The sequence below is a fragment of the Hirundo rustica genome, chromosome Z (genome assembly GCF_015227805.2).
Source record: "Hirundo rustica isolate bHirRus1 chromosome Z, bHirRus1.pri.v3, whole genome shotgun sequence".
Taxonomy (NCBI): domain Eukaryota; kingdom Metazoa; phylum Chordata; class Aves; order Passeriformes; family Hirundinidae; genus Hirundo; species Hirundo rustica.
The window spans coordinates 64,281,510-64,303,764 of NC_053488.1; the positions used below are offsets into that span (position 1 = coordinate 64,281,510).

The 22,255-nt window shown below is 41.2% G+C and overlaps 1 protein-coding gene across 3 annotated transcripts in view; it reads right to left on the reverse strand.

Moving 5' to 3' along the window:
- AP3S1 (adaptor related protein complex 3 subunit sigma 1) overlaps positions 1-22,255 on the reverse strand; it is a 36,312-nt gene that overhangs the window by 10,923 nt on the left and 3,134 nt on the right. For 2 of the 3 annotated variants that reach the window (XM_040090959.2, XM_040090960.2), the window contains exons 3-4: positions 20,378-20,489; positions 4,788-4,859 (exon numbers count right to left, since the gene is read on the reverse strand). In XM_040090959.2, coding sequence (XP_039946893.1) covers positions 4,788-4,859; positions 20,378-20,489 — 184 coding nt within the window. The remainder of the gene's footprint in view (positions 1-4,787; positions 4,860-20,377; positions 20,490-22,255) is intronic. The other variant, XM_058424185.1, reaches the window with a different exon arrangement.

The window sequence follows — 22,255 nt, forward strand, 5'->3', positions numbered from 1 at the left end:
ATTAGCATCAACAGCAGTAACACCTCTAGGAAGCAGGTCTTATGAGACTAACCAAATTGCTCACAAGCAGACGTGTAACACTTCTCTGGGCTACACCTGAGAAGAAAGAGACTCTGATGTTCACCAACCACAGAATCCCAAGATTTGGCTCAGAAATATAACTGACATTCCTGAAATACCAAATAAATGTGGAATCTTCAGCATCTACACCTAAGACTGATGGCTAGGACTCAAACTACAGGAGCCATAAACCAGCTGGGGACATTACTGAAATGGGTATGTTTAAATACCTCTCTTCCCTGCAGCCCTCACTTGAGGATGAAAGCCCTGGTTCATGAATCATTGCTTCAGAGTCTGCATTCAAAGCGTATTAAAGACTTGTTTGGGTTTTTTTTTTCTCTTTTAAAAGGCATCCTTCTGCACATCTACTAGTAAAAATCCAGAGTTACCACATAATGTATAATATTTTAATCCTATATTACTATTTAAATCTGAAGACAAGGAGCATTTTTCTACTTTTCAGAAAAAAACATGTACAGTCTGGTATCTTAAAAGCATTAATTCTAACTACTATTTTGGACATTCTCCCAATTTTCTGTGGATCAAGGACAGAAGTAAATCTCTAAATCAAATAACCTGGAGGTAGTACAACAAAATCCAACATAGTTCTTGGTTTTGTGCCATACCTAAAAAAAAAATTGATTTTTTTTTCTCTGATAAATTTTAAGTGTATTTTTGTACAAATTTACAATTAATGTATCTAGAGAGGCTAAAAACAGCTCTTCTTCAGGCCCATCTGGGCTCTTCCAAAACCTTCCTTTCTATATGCTTCTTACTTCCTTGCCTCCAGTCTCTAGAATATTTAACTTCTCCCTCAATGCAGACCACCCCATACCTTGGGTCATGTTTCATACCTTTCTCTGCATTTTTTTCAGACTTTCAGAATGCAATAGTGAAATCTAGCACACATTATTTAAAAATGTTCAAAGCATAGGTGCTTTAAAGAAGCTTGAATATTTTGTCTTGACTCACTTTTCTTCTAAAGGGATGGTTTTCTAAATAACAGCATATAATTAATTTGGTAATCTGCATATGAAAGGAAATCACAGTTTTGTGATAAATAATAAAGTTATGTAACTGTAGTAATCCACTGACTCCCTCCTCTGAAGTATATGCTCATAGGCAAGCAGCAGCAAGGTAAAAATAAACAGTAACTGCTCTTTCTTTTCAAATTGCAAATTCATTGCAAATATATTTTAAATGTACAAATACACATTGTCTCTATTTTATCTTATTTTAAAAAATCACTAATTAATTTCCTAAAGAAACAGCAACAACAACAAAAAATCTTAAATAAAAATGCATTAAGTGGCAATGAAGTGCAAAAGACACTTCAACAGTGTATTCAAAATATTATTTAAGTGAAAGATTGAAGGATGAATAGATATATCTTATATTCCAAAAGGGATCTGACTATTGAGAACATCAACTTTTTAAAATCCAAAAGTGCTTGTTTGTAATAACAATTTTAAAGTGTTCTTACAAAAATCAAGAGTGCTTCTTACTTATATTCAATGCACTCTCTAAAAGCAGGAATGCATAATGCAAAGAAGCAACATATCAAGAAAAAACTCAGGAAAATTGGCAAACACATTGTCTTCAAGAAATTTGATTTTGGATGTTCTGGTTAGATACTAAACTATTGCAAGAGATCATGATACTCCCACAGATATTTCAATAGGGGCCAAAAAGTTGTGAAAAAAACCAAAGTATTCCCTTACATCCCTAGCTGAATGTATTCTATTCTTTTAGTTGTATAATAGCTTCCAGTGATGCTTTTTTCATCAGAAAGCAAAAGACTCTCGGACTCGGTGTGGGAATCAGTGCAGGACTGAAACAAACCTGCCCCTCCTCCTCACAATACACATGAAAATGTCTTGCTCCAACTATAGCCAGTTTTTTTGGCTGCTTGTAATACAGATGATCTTTAAAAGAGAAGTTAAATTCTCTCCTGTACAAACTACACTTCCTGACACCTCAAGTCCTCATCTGCTACAGCACATTAGAAACCCTCATTCCCACCTATAATCCACTCTCCAAATGAATTTCTCATAATGTATCAATATTCTTGAATAAACATCTGTCTTGGTTCCAGGTTACTATGAGTCACTGTTGAGTCCTGTACAATTATATACACTTGATGAACATAAATATTTCCTTGCAGAAATACCACATAAAATGTTACTAAGGAGTCCACAGCTGTTGAGATGACATAGTTTAACCCTTCTACATGCCATGCCATCTTTTCACAAGAAAAAAAATGTTGGTTTGGGCAGCTCTCACTAGAGAATTGCAAGAAACCAGCATCCCACTGTTTCATCAAGAACTGAAGACACAGAGCAACTCATTAAAATAACTTAGTCAATTATCACTTTTCTCAAAAATACAAATATTTTAAAGGTTTCACCCCAAACAGCACCCACACATAAGCACCCATTATAACTAAGAATGTCTACATCAAACAGGAGAAGCTGCTGTTTTTCCCTTTTACACACTTCAAATATATTAATAAGCCAGGCCACAAATATCTCACAATAGAAAGTTAATGCATTAACTCTGAAGGCTCAGATTATGCTTCTTGACAAGGTGACCTTATCAGCAGTTCAAAGACAATTTAACACTCTCATTTCATTCTCACTGATACATCTTCCTGTTTTGCTCTCAGACCTACGAGAATACTGATGAACCTACACTGGAGGGGGAAAAAAAAGGAAGTATGGAGATGACATCAAATAAGTCACAGCTACGTAACTAATGCTACTGTACAGCTGGTGGCAGCCTTGCATTACTACAGAAGTTCATGTCTCTGTATTGAACTCTTTTGTTCATTTACACTCACATTAAAAACCACTGCACTTGTTATTGTCACATCCAAATTTTTTTAACTCAAGGTTTCACTTCTTGTCGTGAAAATGGGTTATTTTTACTAAAATAGCTAACTAGTATTTAGGATTTCCATTTTCCTCAGAGTTTGAAAATTACAGTCTAAACATTTAATGGGATTCTTCAGCAGATTTTTAGTAGATCAAAAGAAACAGTTAAATTCTAGTGTCCATTTAATATATAATTTTCACAAGAAATATAATCTCATATCCAATATAAAGTAAAACTTTTTTCAAGAAATTTAACATTTTGAAGCACCTAAGTTTTCTATGTATTATTAGAAATACTTTGTCTATCAAGTTATGTGAAGCAATACTCTTTAATGTAACATGCTACAGAGCAACAGCTCGGAATACGTATCAGCCAAAGCATTCTTCAGCTAAAGATCAAACTCCTTCCCACAAAATTACAGCAGTACTTTCATTCTTTAAACTCAGAAGCCAATATATAAACCACTCATTAACTCTTTTGTACTTTAATCTGTCCTTTCGAAAATATCCAACATGTTCAAGTCATGGAAATTGCTAGAAATCCTAATGACTTTTCATGACCTAAGTATTGGTAAAACACTCACTCTAGGTAATCTGTATTTCACTGTCTGGTCAAGGTGCAAGTGCTTCTTCCAAAAGAACTTTCCCAAAAGAACTTTCTGATTTTGAAACAAAGTGAATCAGTTTTAAATAGTTCATAGATATGTAACTTAGTATTATTTTCACTCTACTTTTTCTATCTTACTTTCCTTTGACACCTTTTGTTGTTGATGCAGAAAGATGTTCACAGATGGGGAAAGGTGACAGCACAGAAAACAACAGTATGCACAAAATGCAGCTGAAGGAATAATTCTGAATATTAAATTCTCAGCATTTTAGGTACTACACCAAAAAATATCAAAGTCCTTTTAAATGAAAGGTGACTATAGTAAGAGCATTTCTCTAAACTACTTGTTTCTTATAGCTGGAATATTCAAACAAGAATGTTTCCAAATGTTTGAAAAAAGACAAAGTCTGTTTGAGATTTTAAACAAAAAGATCCACACAGCATCTAAATTACATAATCATAGCATATGAAAGGCACCTTCCAATCCTAACTGGAAAACACTTAACTTCAGTTCTGAGTTATATAAAACCTAAACATAAACAAAATAGAATACATTATTTCTTGAAGCTCTTCCTACTCTAAGAATATTCAGATGTCTTAGATTCTACAATTTTATGTGCAATATTATTATGCAAATCTCCTGTATTATTTTATTGTTCCTCAGAAGTGCATGTTCCATTGCAGCTTTCAAGTAATGAAAGTATTTTAGCAGAAACGGTCTAGATTTCACTGATAACTGAATCACAGAATCATGGAATCAGTAAGGTTAGAAAAGACCTCCAAGATCCTCAAATCCAACCTTTGACCAAACATCACCATGTCAATTAAGCCACAGCACCAAGTGCCAATTCCAGTTGTTTCTTGAATACTTCCGGTTATGGTGTCTCCATCACTTCCCCAGGCAGTCCGCCTCAAGGCCTGACAACTCTTTCAGGGAAGAAGTTCTTCCTGGTATCCAGCTTGATATCCTGCTGTCTATCCATGGTCACTTGGGAGAAGAGACCAACCGCTGTCCAGTCACAGCCTCCTTTCAGGTGGTTGCAGAAGGCAGCATGGTTCCCACTGAGCCTCCTGCTCTCCAGCCTGAACAGCCCCTGCTCCCTCAGCCACACCTCACAAGACTTACTCTCTAGAGCCTTCACTAGCTTTGTTACTCTTCTCTGGAAAGTAAGGCAGAGTTTAATACCAAGTATCAGCTGAACCAAACATTTTACTAGAAAAAATATTACAGGATGTCATTACAGTACCTTGTCTACATGGAAGATTAAATCCAGCTCACAGACATTTTCAAAACATTTGTCTAATGTTTCCACAAATACCTGCAAAGAGGGGAAAAAATGCCAAAGGTCAATCTTTAACGAAAACTCTACAGTTCCATTAGGTGTGAAGTTTGAGAAAAGCAAATACAGAAATTAAACACTGGTCAGATCTTAAGGCATTAAAGGCACCTAGAGAAATTATGTGGTTAACATTATGTCAGAAGTATGTAATCTATGTAGAGGGCAAAAGTATGCACAAGCCAATTTTGGTTAAAATTCTGCTTAAAGGCACACTGTTTCAAAAAACAGATACAGCTTTAAAAACCAGTAACATAACCTACACTGTAATTTCCTCAACTGTGATTCAAAGTACTCCTTCCCATTTAATTAGAACTTAATTATGAAGAAAAAAAAAAATCATGTTTTCCCATCACTGTTTTTAATAATCACTACATTGCAGGCATCTCCTAGTTAACCAGACTGTTAACTTTTCTGTTTGACTATTAACTGTCAGCATCACTCCTTCCAGTACAGCAGCTTTCACCTGACAGACCCATTGAATCCAGGATGAAAAAGGCATCTGTCTTAATGTCACACCTCCTGATCCCATCAGCCATATCACCATATAAATTTAGAAAAGTCTAGCAGTTTATACACAGGCAAATAATTTGTTTCTGAATCCAGAATACAAAAGCATAAAGCAAAAAATCCGAGCAGCTGCTGAACTCCAGCCACTGATGCTCCCTGCCAGATTGTTGTGGGTTAAGTTCAGTTTTGTTTTGCTTTTTTCTTCTTTCTTTCCCTATAGAATTTTCCCCCCCATAAGTTGCTAAGAGACTAAATACTGATGCTTAAAGGGTACTTGACCCACACAAAAGAAGCTGTGAGGGCGGTAGACCACTTAGTTTGGGGGGGAGGGAAAGGCTCGGGGGCTCCGGGAGCTGAGGGTGGTTTCTTGGTTTCGGAGAGGACGGTCGGGCGATGGCTGGCTGCGTGAGGAGTTCACTGTTAACGGAGGGTCCGGTCCTGGGAATTCTACCATCATCCATCTTCTGCTGGAGCGCCCAGGAATTCGGAAACCCTTTGCCTGCCCCGCTGGAGCTGGGCCAGCCCTGCCCGGCCGTCGCGGCTTCTTCAGCACTGCTCACTTTGCCGGGACACCCTTCCCCCCTGCCCCCGACTTTGCCTGTCAGGACACCCCCCTGCCTGCTGGGGACCCTCGCTGCTCCAGCCACCAGCCCGGGAGTTTCCACCATTCCAGCTTGGTGCTCTCAGGGTCCCAAGGAATCAGACTGCCCCGGACTTCGTGAAACAAAGCCCCTCAACGTTCCTGGTTCTGTTTATTATTAATGCCGTAGTTGTTGTTTGTTTGCCTTGTTATATTTACTAGTAAAGAACTGTTATTCCTTTCCCCATATCTCTGACTGAAAAGCGTCTTTAATCTTCTAAATTATAATAACTTGGAGGGAAGGGATTGGAATTCCCCATTCCTAGAGAGACCCCACCTTTCCCTTGCAGATACCTGTCTTTCAAACCAAGACACAGATACAGCCTGTATATCACCTTGCTCTGGGTGTTTCTGAAACGTATTCCTTGGCATTTATGTTTCTATTCTGATACATCAAGAGCACCCAATCCCCAATTAGTCCAGATAATGAAATGATGACTGTACTTGCAATCCTGAAGTTCCTGAATGCCAATCACCATGTGCTTGTAATGAGCGCAGTCAAAGATTCCACTCTTAAGAGAGTTGTATGCACAGTTCCCTTTGTCCAAAGGATAACTCCTACAGACACAGGTAATGTCCAGATCTCTCTAAACTAATGTAAGAGTGATCTTAGGGTCTTCAAAGTTTAAAAGAATTTCTGTAAGAATTTATTGATCTTTTATTAATAGTGAGAAAATAAACTGCAACTTGTTGGAAATTTTAATCAGTTTTATATGTTTCAAGGCCATTTTGTCACAATATGTATTTAATATTATTTATTAAGCTGTCACTGTATGCAATTATTTTTTTTAATTCTAAACTCAAACATCCTAAAGAAGCAATATGGAAAATAAACATCTCATTTTGGTTCCCTGTTCCACATGATTTATTAACCCCATCTTAGTATTTGAGAGGCACCTGTGGTATTTCTTTAGCGAGACCCAGACGACTGCCGATGGCAAAAAGAAAGCCTGCTCTCTCACCGGGGGATATGATATCATGGCTTTATTCTGGAGTCCTGCTCCTGCTGGCTGTAGTTCTTTCCCAGTGCCCACCAGTGCCTGATAGAGAGCCTGTCCCGGGGCTGTTTCCCCGGGGGGGAAGAGCCCAGAGGCAGGGACAAGCCACTGCCCAGTCAGGGACAAGGTGGGAGTGGAACAGAGCTGGGTTACATTCCAGTGTGGGGGATGGAAGCGGCAGAGCAGGGACAAAACACATGATAGCGTTTTCAAGGTAAACAGGGGAAACATTACAAATCAAATGAAACACAATATTAACCAAATTAATACACTATAACAGGCACCAGATTTCAAACTGCCTAGGCCCAGAAAAATAGGAGTGAGAAACCATGTCCTTGATGTAGATCACAGAATTGTTTAGGTTGGAAACCTAAAGACTAGTGAGTCAAACAGGTAAGCTAGCACTGCGAAATCCAGCTCCAACCCAAGTCCCTGAGTGCCACATCTAGATGTTGTTAAAACACTAGGCATGGCAACTCCACCACTTCCCTGGGCAGCCCATTCCAATGCCTGACAACCCTTTCAGTGAATTTTTTTCTAATATCCGGTCTAAATCTCCCTTGGCATAAATTGGGGCTGTTTCCTCTTGTCCTAGTTCTTCTCTCTTGGGAGATGAGATTGAAGCATCTCTATAAACTCCTTTCACATAGTTGTATAGAAAGATAAGGTCCCTCTAGTCTTTCTTTCCTCCAGGTTAAACACCCCTCTCTCAACTACTCCTTGAAAGACTTGTGCTCCAAGCCCCTTCACAGGTTCCACTCACTTTCTCTGGACTTGCTCCAGCCCCTCAATGTCTTTCTAGTAGTGAGGAGCCCAAAACTGGACACAGGATTTGAGGCATGGCCTCACCAGCGCCCAGTACAGATGCCACTGGTCTTCCTGGCTGCGTGGGCGCACAGCTGGCTCATGTTCAGATGCTGACAACCAGCACCCCCAGGTCCTTTTCCACTGGGCAGCTTTCCAGTGACTCTGCAGCAGCCTATAGCACTGCAGGGACTGTTGTGACCCAAAAGCAGGACCTGGCATTTGGCCTTGTTGAACGTCATGCAACTGACCTTGGCCCATCCTTCCAACCTCTCAGAATCCCTCCAGCAGATCAACACTCCCACCCAGCACAAAGTCACCTGCAAACTGGCTGACGGAACATTTGTAGCCCTCATCCACATCATCGATAAAGATATTAAAGGGGCTAGCCCCAACAGTGAGCTATGGGGAACACCACTGCTGACCAGATGCCACCTGGATATAACCTCATTTACTTCCACTCTGTGGATAAAACTCCTGCTTCTACAGCCACATATTTATATCTACAGACCCAGTTAAACAGATCTGCTTGACATTAGCCATTCCCAACTGCCTACCTCTAATTATCAACAAAGATTACCCTGCCCTAGCTATTATTACTACTGTTAAAGTCTTTAAAATGTTGAAGTCAAACTACAAATTAACTGATGATCCATGCACTTAGAACAAGGACTATTCTTTAATACCAAAATATAAATCTGTCAGTTAAACTAGGAACATAGAGCATATTCAGAGGCAGACTCAAGATAATAAGGTTTGGTGAAAAGTTAATTAAGAAAAGTAATCTGCTTCTGTTAAAGTATACTGAATCTAAGCAAAGCAGGTTGTTTTTTTTTTTTTCTTCAAGCAGTTGCTAATTCATTGTGACAATAACAGACTTCTATAAAGAAGGGATTTGAGCAAACAAAAAACTTGTATGTTAAGAAGAAAAAACCCACACATTTGACAACATGTGCAGCAAAACAAACCATCAAAGATTTTCTCTTACTTTCCTTGCACCTTAGGAGAATGCAGTTAACAAGGACAGAGCTGTGTGATATTAGCTGCAAGAAGAAGATTGAAAACAGTGTAAATGCAACCTTAGTCCAATGTTTTTAGTTACAAGACCTAAGAGTTTGACACTATTCCTCACATAAGTCACCAACTTTGCATGTGATTCACACACTCTGACATCTGGCTGTTCCTTGGAAAACAAAGGAACCCATTAAGAACAAAGGAAACTCAAGAATCCTAAAAACAAACCTCCCAGATACATGTATTTAGTAGCAGCATGCATGCTTACACATCAACAACACAAAAGTTTAAGTTTTGTGACATTCTTCAAGTAAATAAGGCTTCTATAGCAACACTTGATTCATTGTTGGAGTGTTTACTTTTTAACTTTTACCTACTACACAGCAACCCCACCACATACTAAAAAAACTCACTCACAAATCTCTGTTTACAATGCATGACCAGTAATGCACAACAAATGTTCTTTTAATCTAAGGAAATCAGCTGGCACTGACTATTCCTTCACAGAGATTTTTCACTGACTAAGGATTTCTCATGGAAACTTTGGAAATTTTCCCCCATCTTCCATTCACGATGGCAAGTTCACTCAGAATAATGCCAGAAATTACAAGGTCTACATCCACTAAAAACAGTAGTTTAAAACACTGGCCTGAAAGGTAAACTAGATTTTTTTACACTAACATTTCTTGGCCTATTTTAAGATGCCTTCAATAATGGAAATTTATTTCAATTAAAATATGATGGAGTGATGAAGTCACTTTCATCAGAATTTTAGCATCCAATGAATTGCATCCTGTAGCAAGTAGTGCTCAAATTCAAGTAATTTAAAGAGTCACTTCAGATGCTGCAGACTTGTGGATCAATAACCAGAAGAGAAAGCACATCTACTGTTTTGGGACACACACACCCTCCACACACATCAGTTCAGATGCATCTCGTGATGTTACTGGAAGACTAACATAAATAAATGAGTGAAATAGCAGGAAAATAAGGATGCATGTACAATTAATTACTAGCTCCCCCTTGTGCTTCATTTTTGAAATTATAACCTTTTATGGTAAAAAGAAAAAAAAACCATGCACATCCCCATGTAAGTAACAGAAAACATGAAAAAAAAAAAAAAAAAGGAAAACCCCTGCAACTTTATTTTGTAAGAAAGATGCTTTAATAAAGACAGATACCCACAGGGAGCATAAATTATATGAAACAAAATATGCAAGCCACATATCGAAACATAAAACATCACGTTTATATCGAAGGGCTCATTTTAAAAATTAAATTATTTTAAAATAAGAAAATAAGACAAGAAAAGAATAAATCATACATCAGTAGGAAGATAACAAGGGCAGCAGAAAACTGAGAACACCTAATCAGTCAAACGTATCTGAGCATACATAATGTCAAATACTAACAAAAGCAGGTACAAAATGAGCTAAAAACAATAGGAGTAACTCATACCAAGAATATCGCCTTCTTATTCCTTAGCTAAACAGCAATGGTAAACCTGCAGAATTCAATCTGCCCATGGAGAGTTATCATCGCCATCATATGCCTCTCTGATTTTTATTTAATTAGCTTAAAAGCATCTCTGCTCAGGATCCTTTATCATTAACAGCTGAGAAAAACATGTTACATGAACTGCACTGCATTTCCCACATGCATCTCACTGAACACCATTACCTTGAAAGGCTCTATTGAATTTCCCATGGAAGACTGATCTCACAAACTCTGCTTCATGTCTTCATCTCACAAACTCTGCATTATGTCTTCAAAGTACAGCAATGGGCCAAGACACACAAATTCTTACAGCAGATACAGGTTCTTAGGTCCATAAGATAGCTAAGGTACCATTGCAAATGCCCCTCATTTTTTCCCTTATGGCAGCCTACAGCTAGTTTTCACACGTATTTTCCTTCCATGCAGTAAAACTTTACACTTCACAGGTTAACTCAAAGACATTCAAACAGCATGACAGAATTTACACCGAATCCAAAAGACTGCTAAACCTAATGTTGGGGGTTAAGTTTTTCTGTGGAATGTTTCCCCCCCTCCATAAGTTGCTAAGAGACTAAATACTGATAGTTAAAGTGCTCAACCCAGACAAAGGAAGTTGATCACTTAGTTTTGGGGGAGGGAAAAGGCTCCCGGGAGCTGAGGGTAGTGGACTCACTGCTCTCAGTTTTCCGGGGAGGACGGTCGAGCAACTGGTAGCTGCGTAGAGTGCACGGTTAAGGGAAGAGTCTAGTCCTAAGAATTCTATCATCTATTGGAGCGCCCAGGAATTCGGAGTTTCTTCGCTGCCCTGCTGAATTTTAGGTCAGCCCAGGTCCAGCCGATGTGGGGTCTCCAGCACTGCCCACTCTGCCTGCCAGGGCACCCCCCTGCCTGCCGAGGACAATCCACCGCTCCCAGCCATCAGCGCCGGAGTTTCCACCGTTTGCCCCTCAGAGTTCTTAGTTCTGTTTTACTATTATTATAATTGCTGTTGTTGTTTGTCTGTCCTGCTATATTTACTAGTAAAGGACTGTTATTCCTTTCCCCATAGCTCTGACTGAAAAGTTTTTTTTAATCTTCCAAATTATAATAACATGGAAGGAAAGATTTGAATTCCTCATTCCTAGAGAGGCCTGTCTCTCCCTAGCAGACACCTGTCTTTTCAAACCAAGAGAGATTTTGGCGCCCAACGTGGGGCACGAGGGCATTGAGAGAAAAAGGAATAACAGTTCTTAAGTGCCTACATTGCTGTGTACTGGATATCATGTGGTCTGGCTTAACCTGGTTCGGGTGGCATGTGGTGGTGGCCGTATTTCTCCCATTTGCAGGCCCTTATCTAAACATGGGCCCTGTAACTAAGGTTACTGTGGCTGTCATCCAGTTTGCTATATGGGTTAACAAGGTGAGGAATTCATGGATTTTTAATTTCCTCTGGAAGGCAGGCACATGGATTCAGGGCTATCATACACTAACTGTGTGTTTCTAGAGTTACGTTAACAACGGTACCTACTGTGAAGAAATGACACCAAGGGCAATTTTTTCCCAACCCTTCACCCAGCTCTTTGGGCCTACCCCACCAGTCTTTGAAGGGTTCAAATCTCTGAATGTTAATGACATCATACAGTGCCTGGTGTTGCTGGTATGCCTGTTCTGTTTAGCATTTAGAGATAAGGGGAGACTGACCTGGATAACCACCCTGATACCTACCCTAGAGAATAAGGATACTGCCCCACAGCCTGACCCTGCCCCACAGCCTGACCCTGCCCCACAGCCTGAGCCCATCCCACAACCTGACCCTGCCCCACAGCCTGACCCTGCCCCACAGCCTGAGCCCGTCCCACAGCCTGACACTGCCCCACAGCCTGCCTCAGGAATAAACTACCCAGATTGGGTGAAGGAGATCCGTGAGATGGGCCAGATGCTGAGGGAGCACATTTCCCCTGTAGTAGCCTCATTAGCCCCGGCTGCTGGGAAACCCTCCCCCTGCCCCGACAAAGGAGAGTCTGATGGTGCAGCAGCAGAACCCACAGACGTTACAACCGTCCAGGTTCCAGCTGAACCACAGGGGCAGCCACAGCCAGCAGCAGTTGCCCCTATGGAAACAAAGAAGTATAAGGTGAAATCAGAGCACCCAGGCAACAAGGATAAGAAAGGAGGGCCCTCACAACCCAGAGGAGAGTCACTGAGTCCCTGACATATGAAAGTCTCCATAATCTGCAAAAAGATCTTGCACAATGGGGACATGAGGCTTATACAGCCTGGTTACTTCGGGTCTGGAACCGTACAAGTTCAAACGTGCAACTAGATAGTAGTGAGGCAAGGAATTTGGGACCCTTGACCCAGGACTCAGGCGTCAATCAAGTATTCATAAGGGAGCCAGGGCCCCTTTCCCTTTGGGAGCAGCTTTTAATGAGTGCACGGGAGAGGTTTGTCCAGAGACAGAATGCAGGAGCACCATCATAGAATGCGCTGGAAGACCCTTGAGGAAGGGATCCAACAGCTGAGAGAAGTGGTGGTATTGGAAGCACACTTTAAGAGGGGTGGACAGCATGATAATGACCCCGACAAAATCAAGTGCACAGGGCAAATGCTGTAGAATCTAGCAACTCTAGGACCATCTCAATACGCCACATTCATTGCAACAATTCATCCTGATAACAACCGAGAGACAGTGGGTTCTGTAGCCAACAAGCTTAGAAATTATGAGAGTATCATCAGTGGCCCAATGCAGGCTCAGGTCTCTGCCGTGGTTAAGGAACTCAGAAGAGATAAGGGAGAAGATGGAGGAGGTGACAGAGAAGATGGAGGAGATGATGAGGAGGAACAGTTCCCATGTGGCACTGGTGCGAGTTACAGGCCCTAGAGTCAGAGATCAATGGCCCCCAGCTACAGAGAGAGGGTACACCCCACGAGCTGACCTGTGGTTCTTTCTGCATGACCATGGGGAAGACATGAAAAGGTGGGACGGGAAACCCACTTCTGCCCTGGCAGCACGGGTGCGTGAGCTCAAAGAGAGAAACACTAACCGAGGGGGTCCCACTAAGATGAAGGTAGCCCCAACATCGCATGGCCAAGCTGCCAGGTATTATAGAAGTGAAGATATGTCAGATCCCTGTGAAGGAACCTCTATCATGTATGGCCAGGAAGGGAATAATGACTGGTGCTAGAGGGACCCTGCCTCTAGCCAGGGAGAGGCACGGGAAAACTGGGTCTATTGGACGGTGTGGATCCTGGCACATCAGAGCCACAGAAATATGAAGCTTTGGTTGATACTGGTTCACAGTGTACCCTGATATCATCAGAACATGCAGGGACAGAACCTATTTCCACTGCTGGGGTGACGAGGGGATCACAGGAATTGACTCTGCTGGAAGCCAAGGTGAGCCTGACCGAGAAGGAGTGGCAGAAACATCCAATTGTGACTGGCCCAGGCGCCCCGTGTATTTTGGGCATAGACTTCCTCCGGAATGGCTATTACAAAGACTCTAAGGGACTCAGGTGGGCTTTTGGAATAGCAGCTGTGGAGGTGGAGGGCATTAAGAAATTGAATAGCTTGCCTGGACTGTTGGAGAACCCATCTGCAGTAGGACTTCTAAAGGTAGAAGAGCAACGAGTTCCAGTTGCCACCTCGATGGTGCACCGCCGACAGTATCGGACAAATCAAGATGCCGTGATTCCCCTCCACAAGATGATCCGTGAGCTGGAGAGCCAAGGGGTGGTCAGCAAAACCCACTCACCCTTCAACAGCCACATGTGGCCTGTGCACAAGTCTGACAGAGAATGGAGATTGACTGTGGACTACCGTGCCTTGAACGAAGTGACTCCACCACTGAGCGCTGCTGTGCCGGACATGCTGGAACTCCAGTACAAGCTGGAGTCCAAGGCAGCAAAATGGTACACCACAATTGACATTGCTAATGCATTTTTCTCCATTCCTCTGATTGCAGAATGCAGGCCTCAGTTTGCTTTCACCTGGAGGGGCGTGCAGTACACCTGGAACCAAATGCCCCAGGGGTGGAAACACAGCCCCACCATCTGCCATGGACTGATCCAGGCTGCACTGGAAAAGGGTGAGGCTCCGGAACAACTACAGTACATCGATGACATCATTGTGTGGGGGAACACGGCAATAGAAGTGTTTGAGAAAGGAGAGAAGATCATCCAAATTCTCCTGAAAGCTGGTTTTGCCATCAAGCAGAGCAAGGTCAAGGGACCTGCCCGAGAGATCCAGTTCCTGGGAGTAAAGTGGCAAGATAGACAGCAGCAGATTCCTGCTAAGGTCATCAACAAAATCACCGCAATGTCTCCACCGACCAGCAAGAAACAAACACAAGCTTTTCTAAGCGCTCTAAGATTCTGGAGGATGCACATTCCTGAGTACAGCCAGATTGTGAGCCCTCTCTACCTGGTCACCCGCAATAAGAATGATTTCCACTGGAGCCCTGAACAGCAACAAGCCTTTGCCCAGATCAAACAGGAGATCGCTCATGTGGTAGCCCTTAGCCCAGTCAGGACGGGACCAGATGTGAAGAACGTGCTCTACTCAGCAGCTGGGAACAATAGCCTGTCCTGGAGCCTTTGGCAGAAGGTGCCTAAGGAGACTCGGGGCTGACCACTGAGATTCTAGAGCCGAAGCTATAGAAAGTTCGAAGCCAACTACACTCCAACAGAAAAAGAAATCTTAACCGCCTATAAAGGAGTTCAAGCTGCCTCAGAGGTGATTGGCACAGAAGCACAACTCCTGCTGGCACCTCGACTACGGGTGCTGGGGTGGATGTTTAAAGGAAAGGTTCCCTCCACCCATCATGCCACCGACGCCACGTGGAGCAAATGGATTGCCCTCATCACTCAGCGCGCCCGCATTAGAAACCCGAATCGCCCTGAGATTTTAGACACAATTACAAACTAGCCAGAAAGTGAAAACTTTAGTCTCACAGATGAAAAGGAGAAAGAACAAGTGACACGTGCCGAAGAGGGTCCACCATACAACCAACTGCCAGCAGAAAAAACACGCTATGCTCTTTTCACTGACAGCTCCTGCCGCATCATAGGGATGAATCGGAAGTAGCAGCTGTATGGAGCCCCACACGACAAGCTGCACAAGCCACTGAAAGAGAAAGTAAGTCAAGCCAACTTGCTAAACTCAAAGCTGTTCAACTAGCCCTGGACATTGCTGAAAGAGAGAAGTAGCCAAAGTTCTACCTCTACACTAATTCGTGGATAGTGGCCAATGCTCTGTAAGGTTAGCTAGACAGGTGGAAAAAAGCCAACTGGCAGCGTAGGGGAAAGCCAATCTGAGCTGCAGATGAGTGGAAGGACATTGTCACTCGAGTAGAGAAGCTACCTGTGAAAGTCCGTCATGTAGTTGCCCATGTCCCCAAGAGTCGGGCTAATGAGGAGCATCAAAACAACGAGCAGGTAGATCAAGCTGCAAAGATAGAGGTGTCAAAGATAGACTTAGATTGGCAACACAAGGGAGAGTTGTTCCTTGCTCAACAGGCCCATGATGCCTCAGGTCATAAGGGCAGAGATGCCACCTGTAAGTAGGCACGAGACCAAAGGGTAGATCTAACCATAGACAGTATTTCTCAAGTTATCCATGACTGTGAGACATGTGCTGCCATCAAGCAGGCCAAGCGGGTGAAGCCGCTATAGTATGGAGAGCAATCGTCCAAGTATAAGTATAGAGAGGCCTGGCAGATTGACTACATAACCCTTCCCCAAACCCACCAAGGCAAGTGCTATGTGCTGACCATAGTAAAAGCCACCACTAAATAGTTGGAAACGTACCCTGTGCCTCATGCTTCTGCCCAGAACACCATCCTGAGCCTTGAAAAGCAAATCCTGTGGAGGCATGGTACCCCTGAGAGGATGGAGTCTGACAACGGGACTCATTTCAAAACAGCCTTATAAACACCTGGGCTAGAGAACATGGCACTGAGTAGGTGTACCATATTCCTTATCATGCACCAGCAGCCAGGAAAGTTGAATGATGCAATGGCCTGCTTAAAACCACTTCAAAAGCACTGGGTGGGGGGACTTTCAAGAACTAGAAGATTAATTTAACAAAAGCCACCTAGTTAGTGAACACTCAAAGTTCCACCAACCGAGCAGGCCCTGCCCAATCTGAGCCCCTGAGAACAAAAAATAGAGATAAAGTTCCAGTGGTACACATGAGAAGAATGCTGGGAAAAACTGTTTAGATTAATTCTGCCTCCAGCAAAGACAATCCTGCTCCTGAGATTGTCTTTGCTCAGAGACCTGGCTGCACATGGTAGGTGATGCAAAAGGATAGAGAGACCCGCTGCATACCTCAAGGGGACCTTGTTTTTCAGTGAACATTGTAACAGTGTCTGTATTTATATTCACATGTATATATATGTATATTATTTAAAGGTTTAAATTCAATATACTATGTTAGTATGGGAAAAAATTCGGGGTAGATAATGTTGGGGGTTAAGTTTTCCTGTGGAATGTTTCCCCCCCCCCCATAAGTTGCTAAGAGACTAAATACTGATAAAGAGTGCTCAACCCAGACAAAGGAAGTTATCACTTAGTTTTGGGGGAGGGAAAAGGCTCCCGGGAGCTGAGGGTAGTGGACTCACTGCTCTCAGTTTTCCGGGGAGGACGGTCGAGCAACTGGTAGCTGCGTAGAGTCCACGGTTAAGGGAAGAGTCTAGTCCTAAGAATTCTATCATCTGTTGGAGCGCCCAGGAATTCGGAGTTTCTTCGCTGCCCTGCTGAACTTTAGGTTAGCCCAGGTCCAGCCGATGTGGGGTCTCCAGCACTGCCCACTCTGCCTGCCAGGGCACCCCCTTGCCTGCCGAGGACAATCCACCGCTCCCAGCCATCAGCGCCGGAGTTTCCACCATTTGCCCCTCAGAGTTCTTAGTTCTGTTTTACTATTATTATAATTGCTGTTGTTGTTTGTCTGTCCTGCTATATTTACTAGTAAAGGACTGTTACTCCTTTCCCCATAGCTCTGACTGAAAAGGTTTTTTTAATCTTCCAAATTATAATAACACGGAAGGAAAGATTTAAATTCCTCATTCCTAGAGAGGCCTGTCTCTCCCTAGCAGACACCTGTCTTTTCAAACCAAGACACCTAAGCATAGCATAGATGTTCACCTGTCTCTCAATGAAGCAAGCAAATATAATAAAAAGAAACTTATGTTTATATTTAGAAAAAAGGGAAGAAAACGGTCAAAAATTAACAATGTGAATTTGCTTTAGGTGTTTGAATGAAGAAATTCAAGCTGAAGACAGTATCAAACCTGAGGCAGAGTCTATGATTTGTAATGCATACAGAATGTTCATTAAGCCTGAGTCAAGAAGACCTCCCTCTGATACAGCTCTGACCCAATGGGGACATAACTGGCATTCACAGAAGTATCTTAAGTATCATAACAAAAACTTTTTGCTGAAAAGAACTGCGGACTGCCATACATAATCTAACCTCCTATGTATTTATTCAGTTTACATGAGAGAAACCTCCAAAGTGCTAGGTTCATTTCACCAGTTCACTTTCCATCATAAACTGTTGCCTTACCTATCTACTTAGACAATTTGTTATACGAATGACTCAAAACAAAGTTCAGATGTCTTACCTGTGCTATCTCTGAACTACAGTAAACAAAGATGTATAAGAATGGTTCAACACTTTTCAGGAAAAAAACAAAGTTTATTTGCTCAATTCAATATGCGTGTTATATACTGTTAGTCTACACTGCATGTGGGATTGACAAGGAAATAATAAACTTTCTGAGGGTCCTCTTTCAATAAAAGATGCATTTAGTTCTGATTGCTACTGATAAGAAGATTAAACAGATCTTTCTTCTGAGCCAGTCTAGAAATTAAAAATATTTAAATAATCTCTATACTCTTAATATTTAATGTATCTCTAATACTCCATAATATAATTAAATGGTTGAATTACAGTGATTTTGAGAAATTTGAATCCTCAACAGCTGTGGGTACTGTGGTGAGACTGTATGATTTATAAACAAAATCATACAGGTGAGGAAAAACAAAAGATTTCTACAAATGGAAATAGCATTTTTATTATTTCAGTTTTCTTTAAGAAATCATGTTGACATGTAATTAAACACCAGGGCACTTGGAAAAAATGCCAAATACAAAGACTAGGAAATTAAAATCCATTGAAGTATTTTTGGTACAAGATGCAAAACATTCTAGAAAAAAGTTTAAATTCTTTAATTCAAATGTTTGGGGGCTATATAATTACAGACAATAGTAAGCTCAAGCAATTTCCTTCAACACCTGAACATACAATTTAGGTTGCACTGTGTATGAATATGCTTCATAAATATTTTGGCACTTCCAAATATGAAGACACACTGTGCAACAGGCAACTAAGCAACCCTATCCAACAAACTGCTATGAACAGGTACAGCTATTGTGCGTATGACTTGTCAACATTGCACTGTTCGGATATTGCAGAATGCTCTATGACCAAAGATGATATAAGAATCCAGAAAGGAGTCTCCTCCCCTGCTACCCACACAGGTACATTTCTGGATCTACTGTCCAGAAGAGCAAAACTGGAGCAGCTGTTTTGAACAGTAGGAGGTGTCTATGAGAAGCTATGCAGCTTCAAGAAAGGTCTGCAGAGAATTGTGAGGCTTTAGAGACTCACAGTGCTTCTGCAGTGAAATAACCTACTGCGACAGTCCCATGTCTCAGGACAGATTATACTTATGTGACAAATCAATTCTCTTGATGTACAAGCTTTTGAAAGGCTTAACAGTAAGCTATACTTACTGTTTCATATATAAATACATATACATATACATTTAGCAATTTAAATACTGGCCACAGCACCAAGACTGCCTGAGTTTAAGAAGCATTGGAACAATGCTTTAAGGCATATGGCATGATTCCTGGGGTGTCCTAGACAAGGTCAGGAGTTGATCTCACGGTCCTGATGTGTCCCTGAGTTGGAAGGAAATCGAACTGGAAGTCTTGCAGAAGACAATCTATTGGAGGAGTCTGTGATCTTGAACATGCCCTGTCTGTTCTACTGCACTGAGCAGCCTGGATCTTCCTAATATAATCTATAACCTATGATGTCCTTGGCAAAAATGAACTGTAGGAATGGAATGTACTGATTCTCACTAAGAATCTAACTGTTGCATGTTTAGGGGTTAGTCATCCACGTAACACAACCTGAATAGACACAGAGGCCTGTGCTCTGATGCAGAAATTCCTTGACGAAGGGATAAAATCAGCCAGTTCACTGTAATGGAGGAGTCTGCAGGCAGCTCCCACGTGGTGCTGGTAACCATGCCACCTGCATGGCCTCACCATGACCTCAAACTGCATCGAGTTTTCCTGAAAATATCCTTTAGCAAGAGTTGTTTTCCTGTGATGAAATTATATAATAGCTCAAGGACTCAAAAGAGGGAGAGCTTCTCTGCCTCACACACTGTGGGAATACTCACCTGGGCTCCACCGGATGCCACAGGAAGGTGGCATGCCCCGCACTTGAAGGGGTGTATGATTTACCATCTATATTCATCTTCTCACTCTGTTCTATTAAGTAGTTATCTTACTAAACCATTTGTGCTGTTGAGCTTTTCTTACTGACACACAGAAAGAACCTAAGCTTATGGATCTTATTTCTCCCGACCAATTCCCATCCTATCCATCCCAATTCCACTAGCACAGAACACTGTGCATGGCATTTGCCTTCCTTTTCTAAGGGATACCTGTCAAAAACCTCATAAGCCACATCAAGAATTTATTCCGAAGAGATTTTGGACATATTTCTGCTTTATCCATTTATAGTGAATATATATACATGCATGTATGTGTGTGTGAGTCTGGGTATACATTAGTATAAACAAATAAATACTCAGCGCTTCTTCGTATGTTCATGGTATAAAAGCAACCTTCCAAATATTACCAAAAAAAAGGCGAGCAAAACATTTGAGTTCTAAGCTACTTCAAAGTTGAATTACAGTTATTAAGGATAAACAAAAAACCCAACAAAAAACTCACAAAGCAACAAAAGAACTTACTTGTATGAGGTCTAAAATACCAAGCTCACTTTCTGAGGAATCCACACAGAAGACAAAATACAAGGTGGCATAGTGTCGGTAAATTAGTTTGTTATCAGATCCGCCTATTAATCTAAAGAGGAAATAAGACAAGGAAAGCTTAGGTAGCATCTCAGGATAAACTGAGCAAATCCTCACAGTTATTTCAATTAACAGGAGGCCTATCATTAACAGCTGGAGCTCTCCCAAATTCAACTGTACTGCAACTTTTATTTTGTGATATAATTCCAATGGAAAACTAAGGAACAAGACAGACCAATTTACATTAATGACACAATCACAGTTATTGTTACCCGTATGGATAAAAATTACATCAACGTGTGAACATTTTTATTAAAATCAATTCGAACAGATCCCAAAAAAGCAGGTATTAAGTGTATTTTCATTCCACACTGGTAGACAGGCACTGCACAGGGATTAATTTGCTTTACAGATTAACAGTATATGCCTATGAATCTTTCCCTGACTTTCTCAGAGGAGCATCAGGAGAAAAAAGCTGTAATGAAGACTGGCATTTGGATCACAAAAAAAAGCCTTAAATAAGGTTTATGATCCATTTAATAACCAAGAATATGTAAGACTAGAGCTACAAAATGTTTGATATCTTGAGAAGTGGGATCATATTTCAAGCCATAGTTTATGACGCAATGTTACAGTCTCAGAAGCAATTATATTTTTATGGACTCACTAATCATCATGGCACTGGATGAGAAGAGGTCTAAAGAGGTAGGTTCCTCTACTCTTCTGCTACAGCCTTCCAAAAAAAGGCACATAAAGCACAGAAGATCTACATCAGATCACTGACATTTGGTTTGAGCTGCAAGAGGCCTGCTCTTACAGAAACAAGAATATTTTTGAGGCTGAATCTACATGGCCATGACTATGACAATTTTCCTTAATTCTGTACCAGAACTGAATCACCTGTTTGGTGCACCATAACTCATCCCCTTAATTTCTGTTTTTATCACAGGGAGAGAATACACAGATTTTAAAAAAAGCGGAAGTCTTTTGGGTCACTTCCGGTTAAGCACTTTGCTCTGCATTAATGCTTGGCAGAGAGCAGGGAAGGAGAATCCTTTGTTTATGAAGAGCAGGGTTTACTTTCATGTATCAGACAACACTATTACAAACAAATAGGACAGTGGAAAGATGTGGCAATTAAAGATTCCTCTTTTATGATCTATTTACCCAATTCTTTCAAATACTTCATACACATAGTTCTACAGATAAATTGTTGAGGCCTTTGGGTAAACTGCAAACTATAGAGTGAACCCTGTCTTGAAAAAAAAAATACTGAAAAAAAATTAATTCTGTAATTGAGCAGGAGGAGAAAAGCCAGAATTGTGTTCTATCTCAGTTTACCCTTGCTAAGCAGCTGTAATTTTAAAAAAGTTCCAAATATCTTCTGCCTTTCACTTACAGAATTCAAGCCAGAATGTTTCCAAATTGAGATCACCTTCAAGAACCTAATGACAGAATCACCAGTTGAGTAGTCGGGGAAAAAAATACTTTAAATTTAAAGCACAGTTATAAAAAAAATCAGGAATCATTTTCATCAAGAAGAAAGACATTCTAGCTGATGTGGTACAGCTAAACATTTAACCGACTCTGCACACAGAAAACTTAGGTGTTAGCAGACCAATTTTCAATAACCAGAAACTGCATAATATTTAACAGACTATGACAATCTCTGTATCATAGACTGGAGATCATGAGTTTATTCTATCAATTCTGATCCCTTCTTCTAGAAGGTGGCTTTTTACCTATTTATTCTTGCTAATGGCTAATAAATACTTCAAAATAAAAGACATCTCCATTTCAGAATTCCTTCAGTCAAAG